This window comes from Elaeis guineensis, chromosome 1 (genome assembly GCF_000442705.2).
Source record: "Elaeis guineensis isolate ETL-2024a chromosome 1, EG11, whole genome shotgun sequence".
In the NCBI taxonomy this organism is placed as follows: domain Eukaryota; kingdom Viridiplantae; phylum Streptophyta; class Magnoliopsida; order Arecales; family Arecaceae; genus Elaeis; species Elaeis guineensis.
The window spans coordinates 13,714,167-13,733,297 of NC_025993.2; the positions used below are offsets into that span (position 1 = coordinate 13,714,167).

Consider the following 19,131-nt stretch of genomic DNA (forward strand, 5'->3'; position numbering starts at 1 on the left):
TGGAAACTCCATAACTGTACATTATTTACAATCAAATGTAAAGTGGAGTATATAAGGATGGAAGACTCCATTCAATTAAAACTGTAATAGAAATTGTTTTACACAATTTGAAGGCTCAAAACTTACCCCAAATCATTAAGTGCTAAAGCTACTGCACAAAAGTTAGGCACTCCACTCCTCGTAACCTGATTAAAATATATCTCTACTATTAGCTCCTGAATTTTTAAAATAACACAAAACATGCATCAAAATATTGGGTATGAAATATCAATACAACCTATAATGCTAAAAGCAAGGCTTGCAATATCGATCGATATTATACTGGTATCAGACCAGTATGCAGTCTTGTGCCATACCGACACTCAATATGCCTCACCATCTCATACCATACCATGTATCAACACTAGATGGTATCCGGACGCAGTCTAGTATCGAGACAGTAAACCTGGGCTGAAGCATTTCATTTATATGACCACAATATGCATGTATAACATATGCAATAAGGCAATTAAAGCAAGTTGAATGACTAATAATTTCTAGTCAGCCTGAAATACTTAAACATGTTCACCAACATATATTCAAACTCATCCTATGAATGGCCTTTTTTGTGTCCATATCCTTGATGGGTCAACTTATCCATCTATATACCCTGAGATTGGTGAACTTCTGACCAAGCAATCACATTTGATATGGCTAGAAGTACTGTCTGGAAAGAGCAAAAGCAAATCTTATTAATCACTAGTCATACCAAGTTGATACCCTCAATCCACAATGACATGAAAAAAAATAGATATATGATATGTTCACCAAGGTTTTAATCTCGAATAAAATAAGTGCAGCATGCATTATTGCTAGGCTTACAGGGCTGGGTTTAATGCATATGCAAAGATGAAAAGTGAATGTTGTGCCGACTTAGGATTATGTTCAGGATGCAGGTTATCAAAATAATGGAGAATTATGTACAAATTTATAGAAGCATGTCGAGATGAAGATCATACATGTTTCATGAGTATCATTGCAAAAATTAGTGAAGGCCAAGTTGTCTAGAACTTTCTGTTGAAACATGAAATTCTCTCAACTCGAACATTGGAATTTTGGTATGAAATTGACAGGAGAGAGATTTATCTTAGGATATGGTACCATGATCTAGGTAGAAATCAATGTGCTGATATAGAAAGTAAACTGACACTATAATTTGCTAATTCGAAGGTTGTTGAAGGTATTTCTTTGAAATAAGTTCAACTAACATGGGAAGAAAACAAAAAGAAAGAAAAAGAGGACAGACAGAAGTGTTGTGATATCACTTGCTCCAATACCACTTGTTGTGCAGGATCTGGTATCACGCGGTGCAGCAGAAAGAAAGAAGAAATAAAATAAGAAAATAATCAAATATGTGGATCAGTCAAAAGGCTCGCCTCCACGGGGCATACAAGCTTCGCTATGAAAAAAAAAAATTTATAAAAGGAGATCACACCCTCAACTCTTGTACACCAATCCCTCTCTCTCAACAAGAAGCTCTTCCTTACAAAAGCTCTCTCTAGGAGATCTCTGAATCTCTGAAACGATCGCTGTCAGCTGTCTGACAGTCTGTTTGAAGCCCCTGCTTCTGCTCTCTGTCGGCACCTAGCTTTAAGGTCTGTCGCTGCTGTCGCTGCCAAACTCGCTGTTGCTGTGCCCAGGCCTCTGCCGAATCACCGCTCACATTGCCTTCTTTGTTTCATCCATAGGGTTTTAAAGATGTGAAACAGGATTTTAATCAGAGAAACACTTCAATTAGGACTCCAGAACCTCTCTAAGCCGTTAGATCAAGATCGGCTCCCGTCCTGACCGTCCGATCGCGCTCATCAGCGTAGATTAACACCCCAAACCTCATCGATCCACGTATAGTGCCGTGGACCGTGAGAAACATTAGAGAAACCATGTTGGTCCATCGTGGACCATGCGAAACTCTTAGAAAACGGCCGCCCGATCCACAGTACCTCCTATGCACTGCTCGATCCATGCATGGGGCATGGACCATGTGAAGACTTCTCACGGGCTGCGCGCCCGCGGTACGTGGGCTGGCCTGCGCACGCCCGCGGGTGGCCCGCGTGCTGCCACACGCAGTTGCTCTGCTGTCAGGTTTGGCCCGCTTTGCCGCAGCCTCCGCCGGCTCGTGGGTCATACCAGCCTCCATGTTGGCTTCTCTTACGCATATTTTCGTCATCTGGACTCCGTTTGGACTGTTCTTGGACTCATTGGACTCCGTTCGTCATTCTGAACCTCGTTCTGGACTTATTATGGATCAAATCTTGAGATATTTTTCTAAAAATCTTCATTTCAACTCGATATTTGACCTTCTCCTAATTCTAAGAGCTTTTGGATCTTCTCGCCCCATACCTTGGGGCAAATGCCTACTGATCATGGATGGACAAATATGGGAGTCGAGCCAGACTGCTCGATCCCATCTCCATCATATGCTGTGCTTCTCCTGACCTGAGACCTGCTCGGAATAGCCTCCTGGGGCAATAGAAACTTCATCTTGTGATATCACCTCTTATCCTTCCGAGTCTCGCATCTCGTGACCGATCCACCTCCACTTGAAGCTCCACCTCGCTCTGGGCTCCTGGCTTTTGAAACTCCATCTTGCACTGAGCTTCTTACCAGATAATAATGTCCTCTCGTCCTCTTTTTCCCCTCCAATATCATCCTATCATCGTGCAAAACCTTCAGAATTCCTCCGTCAGCTATCCACCTGTAGTCAATCGAATCCAATTTGCTCAGTAAGATAAGATTTTGTCTGAAATTGGATATGTATCGGACCTCCCTAATCTTCTCACTGTACCATCATATGTCCTCCAGCTGACCATCTCGATGTCTCTGATCGCATAGCTCGATCTATCCGATAGATGAACAGTGCCTTCACTGTTCTTCAAAGAGTCAAACAGCTCCTCTCTGCAACATACATGATAGGTGCATGCAGAATTTAAAATTCAATACTGAAAAGAAGTAGATACCTTATCAGATATCACCAGGACATAATCCTCTGACTCGCTACTGACCGTCGCTGCAGTAGCTCTCGTCCGATCTCTCCATTATGGATAATCTCTGACTAGATGCCCCAACTTGTCGCATCGGTAACATCTGATCTAGCTCAAGTTTCTCATTCTGGACTTGAACTGCTCTCGTCGCGATCTCCTATCGCTCCGTCTACCGCCACTACTCCTCTAGAAACCGCCAAAGCTGAGCTGCCACCGTCTGAGCTTGAAGCTAGATTCTTCCTCCTAAGAATTTCATTTTAAAGAATCATCGCGGTGACCTCATCCATCTTGATGGTGCTCTTCCCTACTAGAAGAGCTATCATCAACGATTCATACGAAGGAGGAAGCGATGCTAGCAAGACCAACATCCCTAGTCTTCTCAACTTTCTCGTCAATGCTGAGGAGGTTGGTGACGATCTTCAGAAAGTGGCTGAAATGTTCTTGCACGCTGTCCCTCAGTCATTCATAGTTGGTAGAACTGCCTCCGAAGAAAGAGAATGTTGGTGAGGAACTTCATCATGTACAATTTTTTGAGCTTCAACTACAGCACGTTAGAAAAATCTCATCAAATACATGTACCACCACCTCATCCGTTAGGTACAAGCAGATCGTACTCACTATCTGTAACTGAAGCCACCTCCAATCCATCACCTCCATGATAGTCGGCATCTCCTCGTACAAGAGAGCATTGATCAACCCTTGCTGGATGAGCACATCCTTCACCCTCGCTTGTCACAAGGAGAAATTACTTTCCATCAAACCTGTTGATCTCTACCTTGATTGAGCCTGCCTTTTCCATCTTCAATCTTGATCAACACCACCACAATCTGTTCCTGGTATCGCTTAGCTCTGATACCAATTGTTGTGATATCACTTGCTCTGATATCACTTGTTGTGCAGGATCTGGTACCACACGTTGCAGCAGGAAGAAAGAAAAAATAAAATAAAAAAATAATCAAATACATGGATCAACCAAAAAACTCACCTCCATGGGGCATGCAAGCTTCACTATGAAAAAGAAAAAATTTACAAGAGGAGATCACACCCTCAACCCTCGTACACAAATCCCTCTTTCTCAACAAAAAGCTCTTCCTCACAAAAACTCTCTCTAGGAGATCTCTAAATCTTTGAAATGACTGTTGTCCGCTATCTGACAGTCTGTTTGAACCCCCTGCTTCTGCTCTCTGTCGGTGCCTAACTTCAAGGTCTGCTGCTGCTGCCGCTGCCGAACTCGCTGCTGCTGTGCCCAGGCCTCTGCCAAACCACCGCTCACACTGCCGTCTCTGTTTCGCCCACAGGGTTTTAAAGATGTGAAACAAGATTTAGATCGGAGAAACACTTCAATCAGGACTCCAGAACCTCCCCAAGCCATCAAATCAAGATTGGCTCCTGTCTTGATCGTCCGATCGCACTCATCAGTGTAGATCAACGCTTCAAACCTCATCGATCCATGCAATAGTACCGTGGACCACGAGAAACGTTAGAGAAATCATGCTGGTCCACCCTAGATCATGCGAAACCCCTAGAAAATGGTCGCCCGATCCACAGCACCTCCCATGCACCGCCCAGTCCACACATGGGGCATGGACCATGTGAAGACTTCTCACGGGCCGCGCATCCGCTGGGCCGGCCCGCGCGTGCCCGCACTGGGCCGTGCGCTGCCTCGCGCTCTCGCTCCGCCGTTGGGCCTGGCCCACTCCGTCATAGCCTCCGCTGGCCCGTGGCCCCTCCGACGCCCCACGCCAGCCTCTGTGTTGGCTTCTCTCGCGCGTATCTTCACCGTCTGAATTCTGTTTGGTCTGTTCTTAGGCTCGTTGGACTCCGTTCGTCATTCTAGACCTCGTTCTGGGCTTATTATGGACCAAATCTCGAGGAATTTTCCTAATAAGTGGAGCTAAGGTAACTTAAAAATTGAGAAATTTTGTTTTTTTTTAATATAAAGATGAAAAAGGAATAAAATAATTTAGAGAAAACTATGGAAAAAATGAAAGAGGATGATGACTGGTGGTGACCTTACACCTAGGCAGGAATTGAACATTCTAAGTTTGGGGGCACACTTGCGTTATTGTTCATGTAGTGTAATTTTAAATGAAGGGGTATCCCTAACATAGGTCATTATGGGTTTCATATAGATTTAAAAGCTTAGTAGCTTGAAGCAAGTGCAGCTGTGTAGGTATAGTGCAAGTGCAGCCATGCAGGTATAGTGCAGATGCAGGTACATGGACATGATGAGATCGAAGCATCTCTTGTATACATAATAGTTACCACTTTACTTCCCCCTTTTGACTTTAGATATTTAAATGATTAATTTATTGAGATATCTCGATTTAGTTGAAATTAAGTGGGCCAGATATGATCAGATAAAGCATGATATTTAGTTGAGCCATGATTCCAAGATTCATGCCTTTAAAGTCCCAACTCTCTCTCTCTCTCTCTCTCCCCCCTCCCTTACCAAGCATCCCTTGAGCTGCCTCCTATTCTCCTCTCTCCCTCTATCCTACTAATCACTGCCTCTCTCCTCCCATCTCCCCCACTCTCTTACCACCTCCCTCCTCGCCCCACCTCTCGCCTCCTCCCCTTGTTCTTCCTTCCCCACCACCCAACACCCAAATCCCTTCCTTATCAACCCTCCCACTACCTTCCCCCTTCTCTCCCCTCCCCCCATGACCCTCCCATCACTTCCCCTCTCTTTATCTTGGGCGCTGCATTTTGGGATTTTAAGACCCATGTTTCTTAGCTAGATCCTATTCAGAAGTGCTGTGATGCTGTTCTAGGATGAGTGTGATAGGGAAAGCAGGCATTTCTTGATTTTGAGTTTAAGAGTACAACATATAAAATGAATATAATCCTTTTCTTCTAATAGAACATCGATTCTAATAGCAATTAATGCAAGGGACCGGTCCATTGACAAGCCCATGAGTAGCATGATCGGAAAAAGAAAAAAAAAGTTCTCATGCATGCTTCGCACGTGAGATGAGAGGAAGAAGACTCCTAGAAGTTGTTGTCTTCTTCCCCCGATTCCGATGGGCAGAGGGACCTTGAATCCCCAATTTCCTTTTGTTGAATCCCTCGATTCCATCTATAAAAGAGATCCTCAACTCCCTCTCTACCATTCGCCTTTGAGATCTCTTAATTGGAGCATGATTTCAAGCTTTTCTCTGGAGGATTTCTTGGAATCTCACTGTCGATTTGGCCGCAAGATCTCGCCGGTGGCAAGGTAAGGTTGCTACCTTTTTTCTCTTCCTTTCTTCTGATTCTTGGGCTGACAAATCACCTTGATTTGGGACTGATGAACCACCAGGTAAGCATGGAACATTGTCCCTTATTTTGTTTCATTACCTTGTTTGGGTGTTCATCACTAGTCATCACCCATTGCTGCCGCTACCTTTGTCACGGCCAAGCACGTCCTAGGCTGCTCCCACCTTTAGTGCAAGCCCCATGTCCTCTATTGCAAGAAAGAGGGAGAGAGAGAGAGAGAGCTTCCCATATTTTGAGGAAAAAGAATAGAGCTCTCTCTCTTCTTTCTTCTTCACTCTCTCTCTCTCTCTCTCTCTCTCTCTCTCTTGTACTCTCGCCCTACTCTTTATATGGTTTACCGGACTCAGTGGAGGGTCCGAGACTCTTCACTTGTGAACCTTAGGTTGATCCCAATAAAGGATCCTAGACCGATAATGTGGGTGACAACCCATCTTGTCGACCTCCATCCCAACCTTCATTGGCAATTTGTGGATCCATCGACAATCTTTGACTTGTTATCTTGGCCTCAATGAATCTTTAGTTGACCCTCGAAAAAGGGAGTCTTGAACGGCAATTGTGGCCACACAGTGCGTCAGGCCTATACTAGCCATTGTCGGGTGTCGCTGGACTATTATCATTAATCCCTATTGTGTTACTTGTACTATGGTTTGATTCTTATTCCATGAGTTGATTGGTTGAATTTACCAGAGCACATCCAGCTGGACCATCGGATGCTGCTACCTATCGACCCTATTCTTCCTTCACTTGGACCTTTGTCAACCATCATTGAAGCCATAATTGGTAACCTCTTATCTATTACTCTAATCTTGGTATATGATCTAATGATTGGCTTATATTGTTCTGACTGATTCAAACAATTGCACTGTGCCATTTGGCCGGCCTCGTACTTATTTCTATATGAATCTCTTGTTATAACTGACCTCGATTTTGTGTAGAGGTGCACTAAATCAAAGTATTTTAGTTTATACACAAGAAGAAGAAGCTAGTATTTTAGTTTATACACAAGTCACTAAATCAAAGTAAAATCCTAACCCTTATTTATTTTAGTTTTTAAGTTAAGGATAGAAAAGTTATGGGTAATTCGAATATTACAACTCTGAAAATTAGGAAATTAGTAAGAATTTGTTTATTAATATTGCTAGTGGTTGATAGAGAATAAGCTGGTTTTATAATAAATTAATTGGACTTGTTAGTTATGCATGTGGACTCACAAAAACTATATCTGAGACTAACATCGATAGAGGTAAGAATCTTGTACTTGATCACTAGTAAATACTTGTTTATGGATTTGCATCGCTGGTTTTATATCGTGGGATTTATATCGTTGAATTTGGCTTTGTATGAGATGATTTCATTTTCATATGATTTTTTGGTATTATGTGTTAACTATATATGGCTATGATATACTTTCTTGAAATCAAGAAATATACTACTAAATTAAAATTGATTTGATAAGAATAATATATAATTATCAGACGGATAACAATGGTTTGTATTATCCTCGTCATATAGATAGCCTCCATGAGCTTATACGTAGGACAGCCTCTATGAGCTTATGTGTGATATAGCCTCCACGGGATTATGCGAGGGAATTATGTTTATCAGTCATGGACTAGCTAGGACATGATCTTGGTTAGTCCAAATTTGAAAAGCAAATTATTATCAAATATGAAATTATGATAAAGATGAATGGATGATAAGACACATGAAACCAATGTTGAATAAAATATTTTATTTATTAGTATGTTATGATATATCTCTCTTGATAAGATGAATGTTTGATACATATTCATGCAGATATTTGTCAATTTCATTGAATTATCTTGGATATTTGATATAAGATTTTGTGCATTATATTTTCACTTTGATATTGCTCATTGCTATTTTTAAATTATATTATTATATCGGTGTGGATGTGCAAAGATTCTTATTGGGCTATAAGGCTCATATTGTTTCTTCCCTTTCCTTTTTTGGAGTTACAACATGCTTAGTACTTGGCTATGGATGGGGTCATGGGTGAATGGATGAATAAATAGAGCATTATTGGTATCAATTGGATGATGGAATTTTGTAATTGTACAAGTTTTATTATTTATTATGCATTGAGATCATTGTTGTTCACAGATATTGACGTAATAACAAATTTTCAGGCCTTGCATATTCTATAAGATCTTAGCTTAGAAAGTGTGTGGCTGTATCACTTGGCTAAGTTGGTGATGTGTTCGGGAGTGACAATTAAAGTTCTCTTGAAGACTTTCAAAAGACAAGACAAAAAGAGAAAAAAAATAACATTTGGAATTATATAGAAACTTACATATAGTGACATAAAACTTTCATTTTGAAACTCATATATAATGATAACAGATTCCTACCCAAGCAGGACCTTAAGACACCAATCTACACTAATTAGGAATACAAAATCCTAAGAATAGGCCCAAAAATCAACACAAAATTATAATAAAATTGAACTCAAAGACTTAAACAACCCTTGGGACTCTTGGGAAACCAAAATAAGGCAAGCCCACCTCATTAACATACAAAAAGGTTGATAATGAAGATGTTGGGTAACACACACAAATGTGAGAGAGAGAGAGAGAGAGAGAGAGAGAGAGAGCAATAGGAGTAACAACAAATGGACAACAGATAAACAAATTAGTCAAGCACATTAGGAACATAGAGAAAGACTGCAAAATCAAGTTCACTTACATCGTAGGTGTCTACAAGGGTGAGGAAATTATTTGGAAAAGCCAATGCATATGATGTGAATGCCGCCAGCTCACTTTGATTCGTCTCACTGAAAACACCACGCAATGAATCTGCCCGCTAAAAGCATACAAGGATAGATTTGATATATAGTTCAGAATACATGAACAAAATTATCAGAAGTGATCCACATACAAATACTTGATGGATTTGCATCTATAGGAGTTAGAGGTTCACCAAATTTTCAGCATATAACAGTGCATCCAGATTGGGATAAAAAAATTTGTGATAAAGTTGCATGGAACATACTGTTAGATGGGCAGTAATATACTTCAGCATGTGAATTAAGTACTGTGTGAGAATTTATGCATACATACATATGTTGAAGTGCATCCCTGTGTCTTCATGACATTATGCTGCATAATGTGTGGCACAAATGCACATCTAAACTTTTCAAACCATCTATCCAACAGTATTTATTCCATTCACCCCATGCCAAAAAAAGAATCGGTACATTTTTTTGCTCACATTTTGTTCTCAAGTAAAAAGGCCAAAAATATAATTTATAGCAGTAAATTATGACACTATGAATGTGTAGGTCCATCTGTTCTGGTTGTATTGATTTGTCAACCTTGCATGCTCTGGCTTGGGGCTGCCATAGCATGAGAACCTTGAGTTCTTTCTTCTGCTTGCTGCACTGGAAAGTGCTGTTTTTCTAATGCACCCATGAGAGTCTTTAAAAAAAAAAAAAAGGAAATAAAATTTTAGTTTCGATAAAGCACAAGAATTTTCATAGCCATGGAAGCCCAGCACTTCAACAACTACCAAATCTTGCTCTGGGCCATCCTCATTGCTGTGCAGTTTCACCCTACGAAAGAGCCCATTGAAGACCTGAACCCAACTCCTAACCAAATTTCTGGTCATCATCTACATGATTATACATTCCAAGGAATTCCTACTAGCCCGAACTGACTGGTACACCCCGTACTGAACTGGAACAGCCAGGAACCGGTCTAGTTTGGGCCAAAAACTCGAGAAAAGGCCCCGGACCGCACGATTCTGGTCGATTCAACCTCGAATCGAGCTGCATGTGGCTGGGGTGGGCAGACGGGAATGGGTTGTTTGGGTAGTACAAGGATGGCCTTTTAAAAGAAAAGCAAAGAAGTGTTTGCTTCTTTGCCTTTCTTTTTAAACGCTTCTTTGCCTTTCTTTTGTTTGGTTTTGAACTGAGGAAAAAGAAACCAACCCCAACTCGCCAAATCTTTCACCATTTCATCGAGAAATCAACATATTTCAATTGGATTTAAGGTAATCCAACTTTTCCCCAACTCTTTTTTTTTGCATTTTTTGGCCGAAAAATGGTAATCAATAAAAAAAATGGGGGAAATCATGCCAAAATTTTTGATTTTGGTATGATTTCATTATATGTTGTAGATCTTTAAACAAGCTACATGATGACGCTAAAATCATTAATTTTCGTTAATTATATATTTTTAAAATTAAAAATATATTTTTAAAAAAAATTATAAAAAATAAAAATCAAAAAATAACTATAAAATTAGAATATTGTTTAGGATGGTTCAAGCTATTTTTACTGTAAAATTGATATCCAATTGTGAAGATTTTGATGTATGATGTGCATAGTAACCTAGGCCTAATTTTGAATAAAATTAAAAAATAAATAGTGTTTAACGCATATTCATGGGCTTAAAAAAATATATGTAGCATTCATTATATATTCTACTTGGATCTAAGTTTAAATAAATTTTTAAAATTTTTAAAATTTAAAAATAATTTTTAATTAATTAAATAATAAAAAATATGTAATTAATTAAAAAATATAAAATTAGTAATACATTTTAGCTAATTCAGAAGTACAATTTGAAGCATATAATATATTTTTCTGATTTTATGAAATTTAAAATTATTTTTCAATAAAAAATAGATATCAATAAAAATTAAAAATATTAGAAGTATAAAAGATATTATTAGATGTATTTTTCAGAAGTTTAAAAATTAGATATTTTTTAGGATGACAAAATTTTGTTATTTTTACATACACATTAAACTGACGTGCTTTATTAAACTTGTAGAAATGAATCCAACGAGTAAGAAGAATCCGAAGTATGATATTGGTTAGGATCATGGAGAAATACTTTCGGCTCGGCATTGAGATGCAAATGGTGTAATATAGAGTTCAAAAAAGAAGGATGACTAGGTTGAAGCAACACTTGATTGGTGGTTACTTCGATGTAGCTATGTGCCGGAAATGTCCACAAAAGATCTAGTAGCTGATGAAAAAGTACTTCGCTAATTTTAAAGCAGCGAAGAAGAGGGTGAAGTAGGAGACGACAAAAGTGGACCATCGAGTCGTAGAGTCATCTTCCTATCATTCCAGAGAGTTGGAGGCCTCCGCTTCAAACAAGGCATAGATTAAGGCATCATTCCGACGAATCTGGATGATCAATACCGGTTAGAGGAGATAGCCAGGTATAGAGGATGATTTGGGCTGTCATTCCGACGAATCTAGATGATCAATACCGGCTAGAGGAGATAGCCAAGTATAGAGGATGATTTGGGCTGTCATGCTATGAATCAGGATCCGGCTCTACGATCGGTGGAAATAGTCCAAATTCAAGAGAACCTCTTCAGTCAAGGAGACTGCCAGTAAAGGCAGGCACAATGTTTCATCTATGCTGGAGACTTTCGGTAGTAGAAAAAAATCTTCCAAAGAGATTCCAGAAGAAGCCACCATCCATGATTTGGATTCATAGACTTTTTTCAATAAGGATTCAAGACAGCAGAGGATTAATATTATGCTGAAAAAGGATGAAAAAAAGATATATGACGAGCTATTGAATCATGGCTTATTTTTAGCTACATTTTAGCGAATGCAGCAGACAACACACACTATCGGTCTGTCATTTTAGCCATACAAGCTGCCGGCCCAAGTATAGATCCTTTAGGATCCAAAGACATCTATGATGAGTTTCTTAACAATAATGAGCTGGAAAGATGGATAATGTATAATGGTTGGACTGGTCCTACCAAACAGAGCATCATCAACTTCTTACACATTATGATGGAAAAATATTTTATCACAAATCAATTGCTTCAAATAAGATGCATGATGCTGCATACATCCTTGGACTGATAGAGGAGGTGATTGATGTGGTAGGAGAGTAGAATGCCGTGCAGGTTATCACAGATAATGAGCTGCAGTATAAAGCCGCCGAGTTGCTGATAGAGCAACGACCGTATATTTATTGGACCCTATATACTGCACATTACATCTACCTCATGTTGATAGATATTGAAAAACTTCGTAAGGTGCAACAGACAGTGGACTCAGCCCAGACTATTACTAGATTCATCTACAATTATATATGGATCCTGTCATTGACGCAGACATATATTAGGAGAAAGATCTCGAGACGGATGTCATACAGTTTGCTACAAACGATATAGCACTTGATAGCCTTCAAAAGAAGAAAGTAGCCTTACGTTAGATTTTTATCAGTATCGAGTGGTAGAAGAGTAGATATACAAAGACCGACATTGAAGAAAATCATGTAAAAAACTTGATGACGAGTTAATCATTCTGGCAATGAATTGATAAGATAGTGAAGGTTATCAAACCATTATACGAGGTGTTCAGGCCATAGACAGCAAAAAATATCCCCAGATGGGCTTTTTATATTACATGATGGAGAGGATAAAGAAACAGATCAATGAGATAGATCCAAAACATATCTAGAAATATATCAGCATCATCTTCGATTCATCGATGAGTTCCAGTTTATGTGTGCCATACAAGATAGAGATTATAATGCACGAGCTGATACAGCACACAAGAATACGATTTTATATAGACGACTGGCTCCTAGAGGTCATCTAGCACATAATGTAGCTGTAGATGACCTCGTATGTGGAATAGAATCCATGGATGTATCAAGTTCATCCTCGGATTATGGATCCTATTATCCATAAGCAACTTATGATCAATATGGATATGGTGCGTCCGAGGCATCATCTTCCAATGACTACTATCCTATGCAATCTGGAGGATCTTACGGATCGAATTTTACTGTTAGTATGTTTGGATGGCCCCCTCCACAACCGTACAATCAATCCAAGGATACCTCTTAGAGCCAGAGCTTGAGCAAGAGATCTGAGATATCTAACAATCCAGAGAAGATGCCTTATAGGATGAGCATTCATGACTACAGTGCTGCTTGATTAGAGAGACAGATTGATATTCTTTCCGAGTATGCGGATGATCTAGATATTTACGGACGTCATAGACACTCGAGTCAGTAAAGATCTTGAGGTTAGTTCATTGTTCTTTAAAGTTTGTACTTTAAATATATTTAATGCATTATATTAGATTTTTTTAATTTTATTTCAGAGTGCTAGAACCATTATATAATATAAATGAACATTAATTTGAATTTAAAATAATTCAAAAATAAAAAAATGAATTGGACTTAAAAGAATGAAAAAAATTGCATGCCAATATGGAACCGACATGTCAGATCGTATCGAGTGTCGGTATGGTAACGATTCCGTATCGTACCAATCAAGAACTGGTACGGGTCCTAATATCAGTTCCAAAAATCTTGATCTTACTAAACCTTCCCATTTTTGCCTATTAATGGTGACATCTTTTTTAGTACAACCTCTCCTTTCATCCAGGATCTTAGCTCCTCCTATTTCTTGATCCTCAAAATGTCCAGTCTAAGAAGCTTAATATAGATTTTTCTTTTTTCTTTATAAAATGAATAGTGCACTACCCGGAAATCCTATAACAACAACAACACAATTTTGTTGACATTACATGCCTCCTAATTTCATGCAATCTGATACGTAATTAAGTTTAATATTTTTGCAACTGAATGGTGGATTCATTTTGGATAGTCTATAGATTATTTGAAATGTGTGGCTATCCACATTTTTTTTCAGACGATCTCTTCTAGTGGCTAAGTGCAATTGATCAACTTTCGCTCTCATCCACAACAAGCAAATTAATCGTCTGACAGAGAAGTGCCTCAATGATCTTGTATATATTTAATATAATCTGAAGTTGAGGCTAAAATATATTCATAAGGAGTACAACTGAAGTACACAGATCCGATAATAGATGATTATATTAATGATGATAAGAATTCGATGATTAGATGGCTTGCAGGCCAGCAATAGGAGCCGGAGCTTGATGAGCCGAGATCCCCTCTACAACCAGCTAGGTTGGTAGCTAGGAAGATTAGGATGGATATAGGATAATGATAGATAGAAATATTTCACATAAAATTCCAGCTGATTAGCCATAGTTTGAAGGACCACAAGAGAGTCATTCATCACGTGACTCCATGTCCAAGACATCCCTTCCAGAGATTTGACTGAGAACTATTGAGACGAGGCCGTCATCTCAATTAGAAAAGCGTCCAACCTTTCAGGCACAGCAAAGTCAGTCACAGAGGGGCACAAGGAGAGGTCAAGCAACTACTCAACGAAAAGAAAAAATGAAAGACAGTTGTAGCCTCATTAAGAGTGGAGTTAGCTCACTTTGATTTAGAGACCGGAGAGAGTGATGACAGTAGTTATAAATCTGATGACCAGAGAGGGACTGGAGGACAAAAGACTTTCGTTTGTAAGGCACAGCTGTAAGGTGATTTTCGATTCACCGGAGTCCCAATTTATGCATGCCATACAAGATGGAGACCACAGTACATGAGCTTATAGAGTCCGTGAAGATATGATTTCATATAGGCGATAAACTCTTAGAGGTCGTCCAGCAAACGATGTAGCTACAGATGACCTCGCACGTGGAGTAGGATCCATGGATGTATGAGGTTCATCCTCATATTATAGATCCTATTACCCATAGGTAGCTTATAATCCATATGGAAATGATATGGTACATAATCGTCTTCAGATAGCTATGACCCTATGCAGTCCGAAGCAGCTTATGGATCGGATCTTGCTATCGATATGTTTGGATGGGCCCTTCCACAGCCGTACCATCAATCCGAGGTATCCTCTCAAAGCCAAATCTTAAGCAAGAGATCTGAGATATCCTACAATTAAGAGAGGATGCCTTATAAGATTAGCATTCAGGACTACAATGCTGCTTGGTTAGTAGGATGGGTTGGTGCTCTTGAGTATGCGGATGATCTAAATATTTATGAGTGTCATAGACACTCGATGAAATATTAGATCAATAGAAATCTTGAGATTAGTATATTATTTTTCATAGTTTGTACTTTAAATACATTTAATGCGTTATTTTGAATTTTTTTTATTTTATTTTGGAGTGATAAAACCATTATACAACATAAATGAACATTAATTTGAATCTAAAATAATTCAAAAATAAAAAAAATGATTGAATTCAAAAGAAACTGAAAAAAATGAAAAAAATATGTGACGGTCAGAATAAGCACGCCACATCGTATCGAGTGTCGATAGTACGGCACAGTACCGTATCGATTAGAAACTGATATGGATCCCAATTTTGGTTCAAAAAATCTTGAAAACATTAGAAAAGGAAATGATGACCACCCTCTAAAAGTCAGTGAAGATGAAGGACTGCTCGTGCAATGGATCTCTTCGACTCCTGGGTTTTTAAAAATCAATGTTGATGGTTCCTTTAGAGCAACTAATGATAGAAAAAGAAGTGAGTGATGTTGGCCTAATTATACAAGATCAGACAGAGCACTTTATGAAAGCATGATCCATCTTTATTAGTGAAGTGACTAGCATAACCGAAGTAGAGGCAACTGCTATACAAATATGGACTTCAAAAGGTCATAAATCACCATTTATATTCTATAAAAATAGAAAATGACTGTAAAAGGATCATCGACTTTTTTCAGCCTCAATATATTTTTTCAAGAAAGCACCTATCAGCCCCAACTAGGATAAGAAAAAAAATTGATACATGCTATTCTTTATTGGTTTCTTTCAATCCTGAAACCATGTCCATTTCACATATTTTATGGTAAGAAAACTATGCAGTACACCTGACTGCAGATGCTGTGACTAACCATCATATCATGGAATGGACAACTGCACCGGAGTTCTTATTAAAAGACTTGTTCTATGATAGGATGGGGTCAGCAGGGTGTAAAAACTCAACAAAAAGTCTTCATAAGGTAAGAAAAAAAAATGAACCGAAAGTTCTTTATATAAATGATCTAAACAGATTGTATTTGATTAATCCTAGGACTTATACAGGTCTCTATGCCAGCCGATAGTTTACACGTTGGGACCAACTACAAATGGATGCAATACACAAAAGGCAGCAGAGTCCTAGCCTGATGTTTTTACAATTGTAGCCATAAAAAGAAGAATTTACTAGATGGATTACTAAAGTCTAATTTTTTCGTCTTCTGATGACATCTAGAAAACAGGAATGTTTCTGAAACTGTGATTGTATGTGGTTATTTTACCATTTATTGCACATAAACACAACATGAGATGAGAATTGTTCAAAGAGATTTTATGCTTTTTATGTCTTCATAACCAAAAGGAATAAAAGATATCTTCTTAACCTCCTTGTGCATTCTAGTGGATGCAAGCAAGCATTTTATGTAGCCCATATTTTAGTAAAAGTTCCATAGACATGAACGAATGAGCGTTGTCTTTTAATTTGGTTCGAAGTCACTTATACCGAGTGCAAAATCTCATAATATGAAGATAACCTTATAAAATGAATGCATGATAAAAGATGATTCTCAAGTTTCAACAACTAATTTATCTTCCCTTTCCTCAACAGTTATTGATCCTTGTCTATCATGCACACAGTATATCAGCTACGTTTGAAACTAAAATTAGTTGTTAACAATTAGTATATCATGCACATAGTATATCAGCTTTGACAATTTTAGTTTCAAACGCAGCTGATATACTGTGTGCATGATAGTCAATGATCAATAACTACTAGAGGAAAAGTAAGATAAATTAGTTGTTGAAACTTAATCATTTTTTATCATGCATTCATTTCATAAGGTTATCTTCATGTTATGAGATTTTACACTTTGTACAAGTGACTTCAAATCAGATCGAAAGACAATGCCCACTCGTTCATGTCTATGAAAATTTTACTAAATATAGGTTAAATAAAATGCTTGCTTGCATCCACTAAAATGCATGGGGAGGATAAGGTGTCTTTTATTTCTTTTGGTTATGAAGATACAAAAACCATAAAACCTCTTTGAACAGTTCATCTCATGTTGTATGTATGTGCGCTAAAAATAACCACGTACAATCATAATTTCTGAAACATTCTTATTTTCTAGATATCACCAGAAGATGAAAAAATTGGACTTTAGTAATCCGTCTGATAAGTCCTTATGGCTGCAATTGTAAAAACATTGGGCTAGAACTCTATTGCCTTTTGTATATTCCATTCATTTTACAGTCGGTCCCAACATGTAAGCTATCGGAGGTATAGAGACCCGCATAAATCCTAGGAATAGGATTAATCAAATGCAATTTATTTAGATCATCTAAATAAACAACTTTCAGCTCTTTTTTTGTTCTTATCTTGTGAAGAGTTTATGTTGAGTTTTCGCACCCTGTTGATCCCCATCCTATCACAGAATAAGTCTTTTAATAGAAACTCTGGTGCAGCCATGATATGATGGTTGGTCTGTTGGATGTATGCCCTAGAAGCCAATTTTGACTGACACATTTCATATCTCTAGGACATGATTTTGTACTTATTGGGCAGTTATATTATCATTCATGTCTATATGCCCATAAATCATCCAAAGGATTAATAAGATGATAACACATTCTCAAAGAGTTGAGAATTTGAGGCATATGTCATTGATGGTTGATTCTTAAATTGCTCCTGGTCATAGGATCATCATAGAGATGGTGATTGATCCGGATAGACCAGTGCACGGATCGCTTCCTTCGAACAGATGGGTCTCGAGTCTGCAGTGTAGAGACACTGGAGCGAGAGTGCAGGTGGTTATTAGAAAACAACTAGCACTGAGCGTGACCAATACGAGAAGTCACATGGATGTTTGCTCACTCGTTAGTGACTTTCTCGATGCTGCAGTTGTATGACTGGTCCTTTGACATGAGATGATACTACTGCTCGCAGTGAGGCTGCTGGAGTTTGACTGACACATCAACATGGATCTCAAAGAGCCCTTGTAGTGGATGTTGGGACAGTTGGTCCACTGTAGGAGTGGTGTGCGTATCAAGATGCGATCTATTGATCCTAGCAGAAAGGAGTAGTCCTATGAGATTTAAAAGGCTGAGTCCTTAAGTTTATGACCATAGCAATATGATTGATGGAAAAGAATTTTCATAGAATCACATATGGACTTAAGCTGATTGAATCTATCATATGACCGATGTTGAGGTTTAACGATTTATCCATGACCTGTCATCTAGTCAGGACTCACGGTAGAGGGATTGAATCACACGTTAACTACACCTAGAGGTTTATTTCAGTTCTACTGGATTGCCACTACATACTGCTAGGTATCACTAGTAGATTCTAAGAGCTCATTAGGGTTGTTCTAGATTGACAATCCTTGTTGAGTTAGAATGAAATTATTCCGATCCATTGAAAAGAGTTTCAATGATACGATGATAGAGATCATTGTATATTTCACTACCAGATAGAATTGAACCTATGAGGTCACACAATAAAAGGATTAGGTCTGGAATAATAATTGAGCTTATGAAGTGTCAATTGAGTTTAGAGAAACCCATTGGATTCATGGTAACCTTACTAGCACATGGTTGGACCTAATTTCTCTTTCCGTTGGGATTACTTATTTGATAAGTTAATTCTAACTTAATTACCTGTTAATAATCTACATGAATAAGATTCATGAGACTTCAATTATTGGGTGTCTAAGGTTATGGATCACATAAATTAAGGGCGCAAGTCCCTTATGAATCTCTTTGATAGTTATTATGGGGTGCCACTTTGATTTGATCAATTTGGACGTGTCCATTAATTAGAGGGCCTTTGATTTTCATATGGGGTGTCTCTTGGGTGCAAAAGATGGTGTCTAATTATGGGTGCAAGGGCTCCAATAGTTGACGCCTAATGGGCTTCCTAATATAAGTTGGATAACTTAAGTTAATAGGAATCCCAATGCAAGTAGGACTTGTAATATGAGAT

The 19,131-nt window shown here is 38.5% G+C and overlaps 1 protein-coding gene across 1 annotated transcript in view; it reads right to left on the reverse strand.

Annotated features, from left to right (window-relative positions):
• Positions 1–19,131, reverse strand: part of LOC105038039 (nicotinate phosphoribosyltransferase 2) — a 53,733-nt gene that overhangs the window by 10,849 nt on the left and 23,753 nt on the right. The window contains exons 8-9 of the mRNA XM_073250847.1: positions 8,985–9,101; positions 127–185 (exon numbers count right to left, since the gene is read on the reverse strand). Coding sequence (XP_073106948.1) covers positions 127–185; positions 8,985–9,101 — 176 coding nt within the window. The remainder of the gene's footprint in view (positions 1–126; positions 186–8,984; positions 9,102–19,131) is intronic.